Consider the following 16,651-nt stretch of genomic DNA (forward strand, 5'->3'; position numbering starts at 1 on the left):
GCAAGTAAGACCATAGAGAGGCCACCAGACTTGAAGGAAGGGCACTTACGCCACTGCAAGTGATCACACTGCCTCTCTGGGTCTGTTCTGGAGCTGTGTAGTCATCTGGAAGCTTCCCTTCAGCTCTGCAATCAGTTACTAAGTGAACAGACATGTGGTCAATTATTAACACCAAAACAAAAATCATATTAAGCCAAGAATAGAAATTGGAGTTCTTTCAATACATGATTTGCAAAGCAGGGTAACATTTCCACTAGGGAGTCAAAATTGTTTGAAACATGAAAGAATTCCCAAAGATTTTTATACTCTATGTATGGAAATTGCCATGGAAACAGGCCAGAACAGTGTTTATGTAACAATTTACCATAAAACAGCTTCTAATCTGACCTTAGAGTTTTCTGTTTCTTCAAACTGATTGCACATAGATAATTTTTCAAAGGAGCCCAGTGCCAAAAGCAAAACAATTTACCTAAATTACTTACTTGGCTATTGTCTGATTTAAAGATAACTTCAGGCAACTCATTTTCTTATAGCTCATGTTTCAAAAGGGTAGTGAACCAGGTGGGTGGCCTTAACTTCCATGGGCCCGAAAAATCTGAATTCTAAGAGAATGAACCTTTGTTCCCCATTAAGAAACAGATTTGTGCACTAGAGCAGGAATTAAATTCTGGCTTCAAGTCCTACTTTAAGTCATCAAGTAATAGCAATAGCAACCAGCCAGTTACTGTCACATCAGAAGCCCTGCTGGTAAGTAAGCTAATTCTTGGGCTGTATATGGCACCCACCAACTGCTTCACAGGAGAGAGATGAAGCCGCCTACTCCATAAAGATGGCGGCCCTGGAAAGCCCCTGGGGTGGGCCCACTCTATCCCATGGGACTCTATGACATGGAATTGACTTGATGCCATGGAGGTTGGTTTTTAAGGTACTAGAGAAAAGATAAATTGAGTCCATTTAGCCTCACTATCCTGTGACTTTTCACACATTGTATTATTTAATCTAAACAGTGATCCTGTGAGGGAAGCAGGGTCACCCTTGTTTCCAGAAGAGGAAAGTGAGGCATAGAAAGATTAAGAACTTGCCCAGTGCTAAAGAGCAAGTAATGGAAAGCCTGGGCTGAAAACTGTTACGTCTGACCCGAATCATGATCTTGGTGTGTTTTAGATGGTAGCACAGGCAAGGAAAATCCACATGACAGTCTGAGAAAAGTTTTAAGGGCTGGACCTTTTGGCACTGTGAAACGTGAACAGCAAACTGGCAAGAGAATGTACTATTTACAGATGCAGAGTCTGGTCACTTCTCTCCACGTTCACTCCACCATCCAGGCCAGGCCACTGTCTTCACTCACACAGATTATGCTCTAATTGTCACTGTCTACACCCCCTTTATCCCATCTATTCTCAGTAGATAAGCTGGCGAGTCAGCTATGACATCAGGCCATGGCACTGTCTGCTCAAATCCTTCCAATGGTCCTCTTACCTTAGAAGAAAAGTAAAAACCTTGTAAGGACTAGGAAAGACCTCTGTCCCCCACCTGTACACTTTCCTAAACGCACTCCTCCCACTTCTGCCCCAGGCTCACTGCAGGACCTAGCTTCAAGGTCTGTGCACCTGTTGTTCCCTTTGTCTGGAATGTTCTTCTCTCCAAGAGCCTTCACTAAATTATTCACAGAGTCCAGTTGTTTAAGAAATGAGGTCTAGGAAGATTTTTTTTCTTTAATAAACTGTAAAGTATTTTATCAGTTTAGGTTTGCAGAAAAATTGTGGTGGAAATACAAAGAATTTTCCTCTTTCTTTCTTCCCACCATTACCACACAGAAGAAGAATCGCTATGGAGCCGATCTAATTTATAATATTCCCATGTGTAACAAAGTAGAATTAAGCTCCAAAAGGTTTTCAATAGTTGATTTTTAGGAAGTAGATCCTCAGCCCTTTCTGCTAAAGTAGCATCAAGGTGTTAACCATGAGCATCAACGTCTTGTATCATGCGGCACAATGAGTCCCTGGACTGTGAATGTCTGATTTACCAACAACTTGGACTTGCCATTTATCGTTATGTGAATTTGCTCTCCTTTTAAATGAGCTGAACCATCCCTTCTTGTTGTTGTTAGTGCCATTGAGTTGCTTGCGACTCATAACAGCCCTTTGTACAATAGCCCTAAACCCTGCTCTATCCTGTGCCAATCGTATTTTCTTTGACACACCTACACCCATTATCTAGTCACTGAGTCAATCCATCTCATTGAGGGTCTTCCTCTTCATTGTCCCTCCACGCTCCTAATCATGATGTCCCTGTCCTAGGATTGGTCCCTCCTTACAACATGTCCAAAGTAGGTCAGACGAAGCTTCAGAATCCTTGCCTCCAAGGAGCAGTCTCACCCTCTCTAGAACAAATCTATTTGTTCTCCTAGAAGACCACGGTATATTCAACACTCTTCTCCAGCACCACAGCTCAAAGGCATCAATTCTCCTTCTATCATAACTAGTCATTGTCCAGTTTTCTGATGCATAGCAAGTAATTGTGAAGACCATGGCCTGGAACAGGATCACCTTAGTCTCCCTGCCTGCAACAAATTCTTCATCACAGTCGTGTTCATTTGCTGCACTGGTGGTATTTAAATCATTGAAAAATTTTCTAAGGGTTTTTTGCATTAAAATAAAAGTACGCAAGACCAATACCAACCTGTTCTGACTCACTTGACTTGCAAACACACTTAGGAATAGATCTGGCTTGCAACCTGGGACTAACTATACAATTGTTTCAACTGATGAATCAGTATGGCACAGTATTATTATTAAGGTGCATACTTCACACTGTTGTTGTTATGTACTATGGAGTCGAACTCACAGCTGACCCTCCAGTGTGTCTTCAGAGGGTACAAATCACATGGGGGAGGATTGCTCATCTTTCTCCTGTAAAACAGCTGATGGACTCACACTGCTTGCCTTTGGGTTGGTTGGCTTCACAACTTCTTTATCACAAAGCCACCAACCAGAGCTCCCCACGTCGCATTAGGGTTCACCTTTTGTATATTATATTTTAATATTTACTTTCAAAATCTGTTAACCAGAAATAAAGTTGCCAAGAAGGATTGGCCACCCACTTCCGAAATAGCAGGCCTTCGAAAACCCTATGTACTATAGAACACACTTAGACTAGCAGATAGGGCAAATGAGGGGGAGCTAAATTGGCACAGCACAGAGCAGGGTTTAAGACTGTTGTACATAAGGTTGCCATGAGTAACAAATGACTCAGCGGCACATAACAACAACAACACAGTAACAAATGAAAGGTTTAAAAACTGAAAGGTTTAAAAAGACCACAGATGTGCCACCATAGGGTGGCAGTTATGGTCGTGGCTTTGTTCACAATATCAAGGAGTTGGGAACAACCTAAGTGCCCATCAACAAACGAATGGATACAGAAGCTGTGGTATATTCACACAATGAAATACTACGCTGCATTGAAAAACAAGGAACTCATGAAATATTATTCAAAATGGATGACCCTGGAGTACATTATGCTGAGTGAAATATCTCAGTCACAAAAGGACAAATACTGCATGATGCACTGTTGTAAAACAGGATTGACATCGGGGGTGGGGTGGGGGAGACTGAGAAAGATGGAATAAATAATGTATGCTGCATTGAAACAGATGAAGGAGAGAACTGTTTAAAAGGGATAAGTGATTAGGTATTTTTGTCATGACAGGAGTCCAAAAGAAGGCTGCATAGGGGAGTGGACCTGGGGGGAGGGTTTGTAAAACAATGAAATACTTTTTCTTTTACATTTTAAAGAGTAAACGGGGGTGGGGGGGGCGGTGACAGGGAGAAAAGTGCAACAATGAATGAATGGAAATCCAAAGTCTCTAAATTTTCATTAAAATCAATAAGAAAAAAATATATATTAAAAAATAAAAAGAACACAGATGGTATAATGGAAGCGATAACTGCAAGAAGCAGAGACTACCTATCTCTAAGGCATGTTCTTGTATTGTTGTGTACCATCGGGTCAGAACCGACCCATAGATGACCCTCTGGTGCGTTTTCAGAAGCTGTTGATTGCACGGGAGGAGACTGTCCATCCTTCTCCCACAGACTGGCTGGTTGCCTTGAACCGCATCCCTGTGGGACTGCAACGCCCTCACTGCTAGCAGACGGAATCCACTCACAGTCGCTCCTCCAGCGGGTTTTCCAAGGCTGCCAATCTCAAGGGGCGAGATGGCCGTTCTTCCTCCCACCATGAGGGATCGGGGGTGGCCTAGTGGGCACAGAGTTGCACTGCCAACCCAAAGCCTGGTGATTCAGATCCAACAGAGAACAAAGACACAACTATTAGAAAAAAAAACAACAAAAAACAGAAAACCTTCCAGACACAGAGGAGGGAGCCCCCACCACTGAAGCACACACCTCGGAGGAGGCACTGGTCAACGGAGCTGTTGGTGTCTCTGGGCAGCTGCAACAGAACTGGCTAGGCAAGAGATGCAAGATGTAAAATTGGGTCCAGCTGCTGCTACAGCACGGAAGGGCCTTTGCCGACGTGAGGGAGCATTTTCTAGGGGGATGCTCCCGGGAACCACCTGGGCCCGGAAGTGTCTTCCTCTTCCTCCAGCCTCCCAGTCTCCTTCTAGCGCCCCCTATTGGAGTTGACCTGCAACGTCCCCAACTGGTTTGCAGAATCGCCAAACCAAGTACCATATTGAGGCTGAGAGTCTAAATCAATAACCCGCACTGTAAAGAAACAGATCTCACCGGGGCCTCCGTGGAAACCATATTTAATAATGCATAACTGAACACTTCTGCCTCCTTTCCTGGCTTTATTCTTCTGTTTTGCGCTAATCCAAATGCAGATGCTTTGGGTTCTTCAGATGCCATCCCTGTCCCATCTCTCCACAGCCCCTACCATGAAAATGCTGAGACTCATTTGCGCCCTTCTGTTCCCACATATTACTCAGCTGACGCTTGCTTCTCACCAGCTAAGAAGACTGTTGATCATAGATCAATGTTTCCTAGTTTGGGGCACTCAGAGTTGGATAGATTTTTTTTGTTGTGGAGTCTGGTAAGTTGTAGGTTGTTTAGTTAGGAGCATCACTGACCTCTGCTTACTAGATTCCAGTAGCCCTCCTTCCCAGTTATTGCAATCAGAAATGCCTCTAGAAATTGTCTGTTGTCCCCCTAGAGAGCAAATGACCCCACTTGTGGCATTGAGAACGATTGTTCTCCGCTATACCTGAACCATGCGCTTCAGGTGAACCAGTTAAACACATAAACCTTTCATCAGATAGATTGGGTTTGATTACCAGTCCCTTCACTTATTACCTCTATTTCTGACATAGGTCACTTCTGACTACCTCATTTCTCTGTGCTGTAAAATAAGGATTGAAACAGTGACTGCAACAGTGGATTTACGCATGACTGAGATTGTAAGGCTAAGGCAGGACTGAGCAAAGATCTGTTCTATTGTGCACAGGATTGCTATGAGATGGCATCTAAAAACAATAACTACAGGGCTTTCCTATGAAGGTTTACTACGGTAGCACATGGAAGGGGCTTTAGTCCAGTATCTGGTACACAAGTTAGGAATCTATTATTGTAATTCAACACAAAACATAGAGGTAAGTAAGCCACCAGCAAGTACTTGTAGGAGTGTATGATGCCAACAACAGACGTATTTTATTGCTTTGCTTTCTGGCCCCAGCCCCTACCCTGCCCACTGCCCCTCATTGAAGGTTTTTAACTCAGAGTAGGTGGGTGGAGATCCTGTTGCTAAACTGTAAAAGGCTCCTGAGAATAACTAGTAGATGCTAGAGTCTAGGTAACTGATGGAGAGGCATTCCTGCAATTGAGATTGATTTGAATACAGTTAACATACTGAGTACAACTCCACAACACTGCTGAGAAATAATAAACACTTGTCAAGCAGCAAATTTCACCGTGATGCCTAGAGCCAACTTGATTCATCTAAGTGATTTATTCTTCCACACAGCACTACTGAATCAAAATAGCAAACACTGTTGCATAGTGTCATAGTGTCATCTCAATCAGCATTTGGCTATTGCTGAACACAGAGCTGTCTCTAGTAGATGACCTTTGGATACTTAAGTGCAGCATAGAATTCACTTTTGTTTTCTTTGTAGCATCACAAGAGTTGTAGGCTAGGAGGAGAGAAATCTGGCCTGGTGGCCAGATGAGTAAGGAGTTGTGCTTCCATTCCAAAGGCAAGAGGTTTGAATCCACCAGGTGCACAGAGACAAAAAGAAAATCTCTTTCTGTGCAATTTGCAGCCTCTTAAAACCTGCTGGAAGGTCAGCTATGAATCCCTTCTGACTTGAAAAGCAATGAGGGGTTTTGTTTGTTTGCTTTATTTTAAATCTAAACTCTGCCTCTCATTGTCTAACCTTTGGCCTGCCATTTCTTCTGAGTCCTAGTTTCCCCACATTTCAAGTGATGTTTTGTGCACTGGGTTGATGCACTTTGGTCTTCAGTGTCCGTGAAATACTGCTCTGTCTTCCACTTCGCCATGCTCTCAAAGCGTGTGGTGGGAAGGAGTGGAGTGGAAGCCTAGAGAGCGCTCTCGCTTTGGTGCAGTTGAGGGTGATGCCTATTAGATTCTCACATTCCCTCTCCTTCTTTCCTAGGTACACAGTCCTGCACAGTGGGCATCACCAGGAGCTCGAGAAACTGCCCATACACAACGATCCAGAATCCCTGGAATCATGCTTCTGAAGGCAGACGTGGTGCACAGCTCTGCCATTCATTCTCTTTCATGTTTGCATGAACAGGACACCCTGGCATCACTCCGCATCCTCATCACCACCTGTGAGGCGCGAGGCAGTGGGGGGCGAGGGCCCAGGGAAGGTTCATGGAGGACGTTGTTGAGCAGAGAGCAAAGCCAGAGCACAGATGTCAGAGTTGTGAAGGGAGCACGGGCATTTGCAGGTCCAGGTTATCTTTGATTGGAGGAACAGCATCCTCCTTCGTAGCCCTGGAAGTTGGCCAGTCTCTGCTTGTATACTTCTAGGGAGAGCACTTACTTCCTCCTGACACTGTTCTTTCTATCATGGGGAAGGTTTAATTGTATGGAAGTTCTATCCTTTGTTGGAGCACACATATTTTGATGATCCAGTTTCCATCTGGGGCTGAACAGTTGGCCCCCTCCACCCCTTGGGTCCCCTGAGGTCTTTGAAAACAGTGATCTGCCTGCCCTCTTCCCACCTGTGTTTAAATCTTGTCTCTAAAGCAAATATCTCAAATTCTTCTACACTCTAACCATGTTCTTTGGTGAATTAACCAAGTCCCTCTTGGTGTAATCGGGCTGATATTAATGTCAAGATGTCTGTCCGGAATTGCTAAAGCATTGACATGTTAAACACCAAGTTGTGTTTAGGCATGGGACATTTTTCTTTTCTTCAAGAGAGTCTATGGAGACTTGATTAGAATTGGGTTTTGGATCCATAACCCACAATGTCTTCATAGCTGGCATTTGATGTGAGAGGTCTATGTGTGTGAGTGAGTGTGTGGGTATGAACGTGTAAAGATGGCATTTTTCTCATTGGCATGTTGACTGTAAGGTCACTGGAATGAATCTTGATTCACTTCCCTTCCATCGCACCAGAAAATGAACATACAATTTTCCAGATAATGTTAAATGGAAACTAAGTTGTTCCTGTGAGTATCTTTTAGGGACGTCTGGTCAGGTGGGGAAAAGTTGTTCCTTTAGGCAAAGGTATCACCACAATCCGACTTACTTGCTTTTCTGGGAAACATTTGATTGCCTTCAAACACCTTAAGAGATGCTTCTCAAGTGCAGCAGTATCTGAGGCCTGAGGTGCGGAACCTGGGCTTGTCTTTTCACCCCCTGAGCGGCATCTGAAAGGCAGGCCGTGGAGTGAGGCCTAGAGGAGTGATCTGTGGGGCCAAGTGGGACAGTTAGAGAGAGAGAGAGAGATGCTTCTCTTTTAAAGTTAAAGCCAGCACTGTCTCAATTTCCTAATTTGTCAGGAAGTATCTTATCTTCCCAGGATGAGACAGAGGAAGGGCAAAAATTTTAGATTACCTTTCTTTCAATTGCTGATTAAACTACTTTATAAAAGGACTTCTTATTGGTCCTGACAATGAAGTAAAGAGAAGAGAGAGGATGGTGGGTTTGAGTGTATAAGTATACACTACAAGATAAACATGTGACAGAGTTTCAAACCTCTCAGAGTTCTATCCATTGTGATGCTAAACTTATTGACCCTGCTGTCTTCCCAAGTGACCCCAGAAGCCACAATAAACTTGTCTTATTCGTGACGATAAAATTAACTAATGCTCCCTCTTCCCTCAGATATGGCAAGATAAGATCCTACATACAACTGAGGGGATGAATGGTTTTGCTTTTAGTATCAAAAGCTCCACAGACCAGGAAATTTTTCAGTTCTGGGCAAATAGATGTTTGGTCAGCCCTCCTGACAGGACCATCACTAGGCTGAGTATAACAGGCCTCATCACAGTTGAATTTTCCTTCTTCACTTTTTCTTGGGAAAGGTGGACATTAGTGAATTTGGAACTCCAGAGTTCTTCATGTGCTGTATGATTGGAATCTCTGTTCTTCATGGGCAAAGAACTTAATAACAAGGTACTAAGATCCAGATTACAGGGAGGAGGAATATGTGTAGTGCTTTGAGACAGCACTCAATAGGTCAATTTTTTTTTTAATTCTCTAAAAGTCGACCTGTTGAATATGTATGTGCCTACATACCTATGTATGTAGCAGTAGGCTTCCCATCCACCGTGGTGTGCCTCTCTGATAATGAATTTAGCAGAGATATCTGCTTATGTAAAGTTTTCTTTCTCAGTAGCAGGTATGATTCTAAATTAAATGAAAGCTTGGATTCAACATGGATCCACGGGCTACCGTGTAGCTGGGGCTGTGAGCTCCTGACATATCAAAGGCCTCTTCCTGGCTCTGCACATATGCTCCCGTGTGCTAATACATAGAGGTCGCATCTGTGGCAGGGCAGGGAAAGGACAGTGACTATAAGAATAGTAGCCTTTGCCAATGCCAACAAAATGGCCTGCTTGGCAGAGGAGCGCTCTCTGACCTGCCATGTCCTGTCTCCTTGGCCCAGGGCTGGGACGAATAGTGGACCAGATACCCTTGTCTGGTCAGGCTCCCAGAACACAGTCATGTTTGTTCAGACAGGTCAGCTGCCAGACTGGCATTACTTAAGCCGCTGGCTTCTGTGGGTCCAGCGTTCTAACAGGTATGCGGAAGACTCAGAAGGAGATGTTTATGCTTTACCTGAAGAGTGGGCCCTTATTTTCTGAAATGGCCATTCTTACCCAGGAACCTGCCTTGTCTGCAAAGAGCTCCTGCAGAAAAGGGACTGTGAGCTGTGGATACCAGTTGGGCCCTGGCAACTACTGGCTCCATGGATGCTGCAACCTGAACGGCACTGTGCTAGGACACAAGGGATCTACTTCTGCTTCCTTTTAGTTTGGCATTCCAGCGCGAGAGCTGCTGCCCTGAAATACACAATACGGGGCTCACCATGGGAGCAAGAGACAAAAGTCAAACTCAACTGATACCCAAGTTTGTGTTTATAGAAAAACCACTGTGAAATTTCTCCTTGCCTCACCTGCATCTCCACTCATGCTGCTAACTTGTTCTGTCCTGAAGCACACTGCTGTCCCCTGAAGAACTGCGGAATGTGGGGGGTGGGCGAGGGAGGGAGTCCAGGGTGGAATGGGGAGTGGATGTAACTAAGTCACCTTCAATGTTAAAACAAAAAACTGATGTCTCCTTGGTGCTGTGCTGTCTGCCTGTTTAACAGTTCTGCTTTCCTCTTTGTCCCTGTTACCCTGCTTTGGTCAAATTCCTTCCTCTAATAGCTATTTTAGGGGGTCTGGAGATAAGCTAATTTATGTTTTCTAAGCATAGTTTTTTTGAAAAGAGCACTGAATGTTCCATGGATGGCCAAGAGAATAAACAGCTATGTCTTAGAGAGTATGTAGCTGGGGTGCTCTTTAGAGGCAAGAATGATGAGGCTTCGCCTCACGTACTTAGGACATGTTGCTAGAAGGGGCTATTCCTCGGAGAAGGACATGATGCTGGGAAGGGTGGAGAGTCGGTAAAGGAGAGGAAGACCCTCAACCAGTGGATTGACAGGGTTATTGCTGCAATGGGCTCTTGTGTGTCAGGAAATGTGAGGATGGTGCAGGCTAGAACAGGGTTCAGATCTTTTGTTCAGAGGGTCAGTCGCTATGAATCATACTTGACTTGACGGCACCTAACAACAAGCATAGTTTGCAATCTAGTTTCCAACCAAACTAGCAAACTGAGACTGACTACTTGGTTTGTTTGGAAGCAGGAGTGGCATCCACTTCTGTAAATAGCTTGCCTCCAGAAACCCTATGAACCTAGAGAAAGGATGAAAGTCACACAAGTGTTGGGGACTTCCATTCATAGGGTCTCTATGAGTCGCCTACAAGTTGACGGCACTTAACAACATAACAACTTGGTTTGTACTCACACAAATCAGGAATGGGTTTGAAGGCCCCAGTTAGTTTAGGCCTTAAGCTTCACTTATGTCCCCTACAAAATAGGGGTGCTCTCTACGCTTACAGGATTGCATGTGTCCAAACATGGGTCATCTAAAGACTATCAATATGAATTTTACCAGATAATGTGTCCTGTCCAGACTGCTATTTCCTTAATATCTTTATGTAAGCCAAGTTTTCAGTTACATAGATTTCAGAAAGACCAATTATACTAGTTCTCAAGCTAGAAATACTTGCCCTAAATAGGCCCTAAAAGAGAAAAAAGTCAGTTTATTATGTCCCAATGGGACACCAAGGTTCAGAGCTTGTCTTTGACTCTCACGTTTAGAAAGAACCTGAGAAGATGGGGAGCTGATGGAAGCCCCTATGCCCAGTGTGGGATGATCAACTCCTGTGGAACGTCTTAAAGAGGATGTAGAAGAGACAAGCTTCCAGACTTTATGAGTCAATGCAATTTAATATGGTGACTGTGTTTCATCTAACACCATTTGTCATTCTGTGTCCTAGCAAAGATAAGGAACTTTGCAAAGTATGGTGATGGGAAAGTGAATGACTTTTTTTTTAACATAGTGCATTGTCCCCCCCACCCCCACCCCCACATGCACTAGTTTATTTACAAAACTCAAATACAAATTCTAACAAATTCTTTTCATTTCCCTCACCCTCCTACCCATCAAACTGTATAACCCAATGATTAATCCCCCCTCCCACTGCACATCCACATCCCTCTGCTTCCAGCTTCTCCCACCCCTCCTGCATCTCTACACTCATTCTACAATAACAGTTTTATACAATATTTATCCTTGTGGGCCTGAGTTAGTTCACTCAGCTTAATGTTCTCCAGTCCCTCCCAAGTTAGGTAGTCATTTACAAAGTTATTGTTCCTGTGTGCTGTATAGTATTCCATTGTGTGAATGTACCATAATATCTCAATCCATTTGTTTGTGGTTGGACATTAGGGCTATTCCCTATGTTCTTGCGATGATGAATATGCTGCTATGAACATTAGTGTACAAATCTCAGTTTGTGCCTCAATTCTGATATTCTCAGGGTATATTCCAAGTAGAGGAATAGCTGGGTAATATAGAATTTCTATGTTGAGCTTTTTGAGGAAGCACCAAATTGCCTTCCAGAATGGTTGCACTATTTTACAATTTCACCAACAATGTATAAGAGTTCCTTTTTTGCCACATCCTCTCCAACATCTATTACTTGCTCCCTGTTAAACTTTGCCATTCTTACTGGAGTGAGATAGTACCTCACTGTGGTATTGATTTGCATCTCTCTTATTCCCAGTGATTAGAAACGCTAGTCCAAGGTATAAAGAGACTGCCAAATACAACCAGAAATGCACAATCTAAAGAGGATAAAATTGATGCAGGGGACCTTCTAAAGATTAAACCCCTGTGCATATAAAACACTTTTTCCAACTGGGTGAAAAGAAAACCTAGACTAGGAATGCCTTTTTAAAAAATATTTTTTTTATTTTTTATTGCTATCTTAATGAACATTTACAGAAAACTTGGATTTCAATTCATACCTTTTTCTGCTGATTTTCCTCCCTACCTCCTGCAGTTTGCTTTTGTCTTTAAAAAGATTCTTTCATTGTTGCATAATTTCCTCCCTCCCCCTCCCAGTCCACTTTGCTGTTCACCTCTTATTCCGAACTGTTTTCGTGAAAGTGTTATTTAACTATGTCATTCTTTGATTCAGTCAGAAGGAAGGGTAGGTTTTTTTCCTCCTTCCCTTTAACTCTTCTTTAAGAGACTACCCAGAAGATATCTTACAGTCAATAATAATGATAATATATAATAGTAATGATAAGAGCAGGTGACACTGAACCAGCCTCTTTTTACGCACTGTGGTAAGTGCTTTTCCAGGAGTCTCAGTTAACTTTCCTAAAATCCTTGCGACTCAGATCATTGCCAGAGAGCAGGAACCCACTTGTAGCCATCGCTCCAGTGGGCTATTAGGATGCTTTAAATCTCACGGGAGGAGATTGCCCACCTTTCTCCCTTGGAGCTGCTGGTGGATTTGAACTCCAGGCAGGCGCTGCCTTTGGGCTAGCAGTGAGATTCCCCATAAACCACACCACCAGAGCTCCCTAAAATCCTTACTAGACAGTACCAAATTTATTCCCAAATTAAATATAAGCAAATCTCAGTTGAAAGATCTAGTGACTTGCACAAAGTAGTAGATGTGGAAAGTATACATATACAATGCAAACTTAGGCAGTCTGATGATAACACTGGAACAAATCTATTTCACAGGAATTCACATGCTGGACCCTGTGCTTGGAGAGAACAGTAAATAAGCCACTACTCTCATGTTGCCTCAGAATTTCTCCCTGCTTATCTATCAGCGTAGAGGAAGGTGGGTTCTCCTATTCTAGTCTGAGCTTGACCATTCACTTATTTTATTGTTCTTTTCTGATTTTTACTATCCACTGAGCCTCAGTGTCCATCTAAGTAAGAGGAGGTTTGAGAAGATGACTGACCAGCAAGAAAGGACCCTGTGTACGAATTTCTTTTCCCCTTGTGTACAGTAGCCTGGGTGCTTACTGAACAGACCCTAGAACCTAGAGAGCATTCCATTTATTCATCACTTGTCACAGTTTAGTTCCAAGACCAGGTTGTAATATGAAATTTAAATTGGTGTTTTAGGACATTAGGACGTCCAGATAAGAGATGATAATAAAATGGAAGATGACTACATCATTATGTAGCTTCCAAATTGTATCATTACATAACTACCAAGACACTGCAAATCATGACCCAGCCATCACATAATCTTAACCAGCACAGCCAGCCTTAGTCTTGCTTCACACTCAGCATTTCTCACTGCCAGATAAACATTGTTAATGCTCAAAATAGTTGGATAAATTCCTCACTATTAACAGAAATCCAGTGTATAGGAAAAAGTTGTAAAGTGAGGAGGTGACACAGCCTGGATCACTCACACCATCACTGGGACCACTCTGACCACGAGCGTCTCCTGCAGAAGTCAATTTTATTTTAGTTGGAAACTGGAACACAACTTGGATATCCGATCACTTGTTTCCATATGTAGAAACACTATCTTACTACTTTAGTTTTTCTCTGCATTATTATGGTGAGAGCTCTGAGCCCTCCAAATAGCCTACAGAGAGGGGTTATGAGCTTCATTTGATAGCATAGGAAACAGATGTTATCAGAAAAAGAAATCTGTCAAAGATCACAGAATTCATATAATGCACAATCCAGATTCTGAAGTGCTTGCTTTCTTCTTTTCTTTACTTACAAATAAATTTATATACATATATATATATATATATATATACATATATATATATAATTTTTTTATTATAAAAATTGCTAGGCAGACAGCGCAAATGCGAGGAAGATCTTCAATGAATTTAATTGACACAAGGACCACAACAAAAAGGGTTTAAGCACAACAGAGATTTTGAGGGGGTACAGGCTCCAGAAGGGCTTCTGTTACACAGGGGATCACTCTGAATCAGAGCAGACTTCTTGACCTTTAACCTAGTTATACACTCCATTCCTATCATTAAAGTCTGTTATACACAGGAAGATTTTGAGTCAGAGTTAATGACTCTTAACCTAATAAATTTTTAGAATCCATTTCTCTCATTGAAAGTTAAAACCGTATGTTGTTCTTGTTGTTAGGTACTATTAAGTCACTTTCAACTCAGTGACTTGATACATAGGACAAACTGTTGGCTGGTGCTACACCAGCCTCATCACTTTTGCCACGTGAGCCCATTGCTGTGGCCAGTGTCTGTCTTTGTGAGGTTCTCCCTTCAATATACACGTATAGCAAAATATCCCTCGACTCCAGTTCAGTCCCACCCTCCTTCTTAGAAGTAATTGTTCTTATCACTCAGCTTGTTCAAGAACTTTCCCTGTACATTTGCAATTACATAGATGCACATGGAAAAATACCTAGTGTGGTTTTGTTCTTTTCTATTCAATCATGCTGTGTGTAAGAATATGCAGCTTGCCTGTTTTCAGTAGCAGTGTTCTAACGTCATTTCATGTGGTATTTGTCATTCTTGAAAAGAAACTAAAAATTGCTACGTATAACATCCAAACAATGACATACATAATAAACTTTGTATAGTTTGCAGGCCTGTTTTAAGTTCTAGCTGCATATCCTGTCTGAGTGGAAGAGTTGAGGTCTGCAGTGGAAAATCCAAAACCAAACAGATGAACCCACTGCCATCAAGTGGGGCATGATTATCACGACCCACCAACTCATAGCTGCCCTTCCATCAGGTTCTGAAGCTGTAAATCACATGGAGATGGCCCATCTTTCTTCCATGAAACTTCATGTGGATTTGAACCACCAGAGGCAGGGCCTCTGGGTTAGCAGCACAACTTCCTACGGATTAGGCCACCACACATCCCTTAATGTGTTGTTGTTGTTGTTATGTGCCGTCAAGTCGTTTGTGACTCACAGCGACCCTATGCAGGACAGCCCTAAATCCTGCTCTATCCTGCGCCAACCGCACTGCCTCTGACACACCCACCCCCATTACCCCAGTCACCGAATCAATCCATCTCATAGAGGGTCTTCCCCTCCTGCACTGTCCCTCCACCCTCCCAAGCATGATGTCCCTCTCCAAGGACCCATCCCTCCTGGCAACATGTCCAAAGTATGTCAGACGAAGCCCCAGAATCCTTGCCTCCAAGGAGCAGCTTGGTTTAATCCTCTCCAAGATGAATCTGTTTGTTTTCCTGGCAGTCCATGGTACATTCAGTATTCTTCTCCAGCACCACAGCTCAAAAGCATCCACTCTCCTTCTGTCCTCCCTAGTCATTGCCCAACTCTCTGATGCATAACAAGCGATTGCAAAGACCATGGCCTGTATCAGGCGCACCTTAGTCTCCAGAGAGACACCGTTGCTCCTGAGTACTTTAGAGAGGTCCCTAATAGCAGACTTTCCCATTGCGATATGCTTTTTGATTTCCTGACTGCTGGTGCCAAGAGTGTTGACTGTGGAGACAAGCAAACTGAAGCTGTGAACAATCTCAATCTCTTCGCCATCCATCCTGATGCTGCCAATTGGTCCAGTGGTGAGAATCTTTGTCTTCTTGACATTGAGCCTCAGTCCATACTGAAGGCTGCAGTCCTTGACCCTTCGCAGCAAGTGCATGAGGTCCTCCTCAGTTTCAGCAAGCAGGGTTGTGTCATCTGCATAACGCAGATTGTTAATAGACCTTCCACCAATCCTGATGCCACAATTCTCCTCATAGAGCCCAGCCTCTCAGATAGCATAAGGATACACAGAAAGCACTTACTAACCACTTTCTATTTATTTACTTTCTTTACCATCAGTATTTCCTGTTAAGCTTCACCAGTTCTTCTTCCTGCCATCCTGGGATATGGTCTGAGGAACAGGTTTTAGAAAGTTGAATCTAAGCAAGTATTTTCTTTCAAAAATTAGAGGAATTATTAATCGTACCTTTGTTGTTGTTGGGTGAGGTTGAATTGGAATCGACTCAGAACTGACTTTCCACTGGAGCTTCAGAGGCAGTAAATTGCTCATAAAGAAATTGTCCAGCCTTTTTCTGAGGAGTAGCTGGTGGATTTGGACCATGAACCTCTGGGATTGCAGAGCAGCTTCTTACCTGTAGGACACTACAGCTCAACAGTACCTTTAGTTGCATCTTACTATCCAGTCTACTGAAGGGTCTCATTTACTTCTTCCCACTGGACCCTCACAACTGTTCTGTGGGGTGGATGCACTATTTACCGTTACCATTCTACAGATAAGGAAACTGAGGCTCAAAGGTAGGGGTTGTGACCATCTTTAGACCACCCACCTGCTGTTTGGGGGTGTCTGAATTTGAACCTAGGCCTCTGACTCAACATGAAGTACCTTTAAGGATAGTTACACTATTTTTTATAGAAACTTTAAGATCCACATGTCTTACAGTACAAGTCGAGAAATACCTTTCCCAGGCGCTTGATGGAGTTTCCGTCTTATATCCATGCACACAACATTTCTTAAGACTTCATAAAATGTGTCATTTGCTACACTCCAGGTGGCATGTAATGGGATGAACAGAGAGAACCACAGTTCTCTATGGCATGGGTAAACAAAT

General features: G+C 43.1%; 1 protein-coding gene across 2 annotated transcripts in view; it reads left to right on the forward strand.

Annotated features, from left to right (window-relative positions):
- HTR4 (5-hydroxytryptamine (serotonin) receptor 4, G protein-coupled) overlaps nt 1–6,877 on the forward strand; it is a 313,497-nt gene extending 306,620 nt beyond the window's left edge. For both annotated transcript variants that reach the window (XM_006893720.1, XM_006893719.1), the window contains one exon: nt 6,638–6,877. Coding sequence is in view for 1 of the 2 variants with exons in the window: in XM_006893719.1 (XP_006893781.1) it covers nt 6,638–6,725 (88 nt within the window). In the remaining variant the exon portion in view is untranslated. The remainder of the gene's footprint in view (nt 1–6,637) is intronic.
- The last annotated feature ends 9,774 nt before the right edge of the window (nt 6,878–16,651 follow it).

The sequence above is a fragment of the Elephantulus edwardii genome, unplaced genomic scaffold (genome assembly GCF_000299155.1).
Source record: "Elephantulus edwardii isolate Elephantulus edwardi_28Jun2011 unplaced genomic scaffold, EleEdw1.0 scaffold00130, whole genome shotgun sequence".
Lineage (NCBI taxonomy): Eukaryota > Metazoa > Chordata > Mammalia > Macroscelidea > Macroscelididae > Elephantulus > Elephantulus edwardii.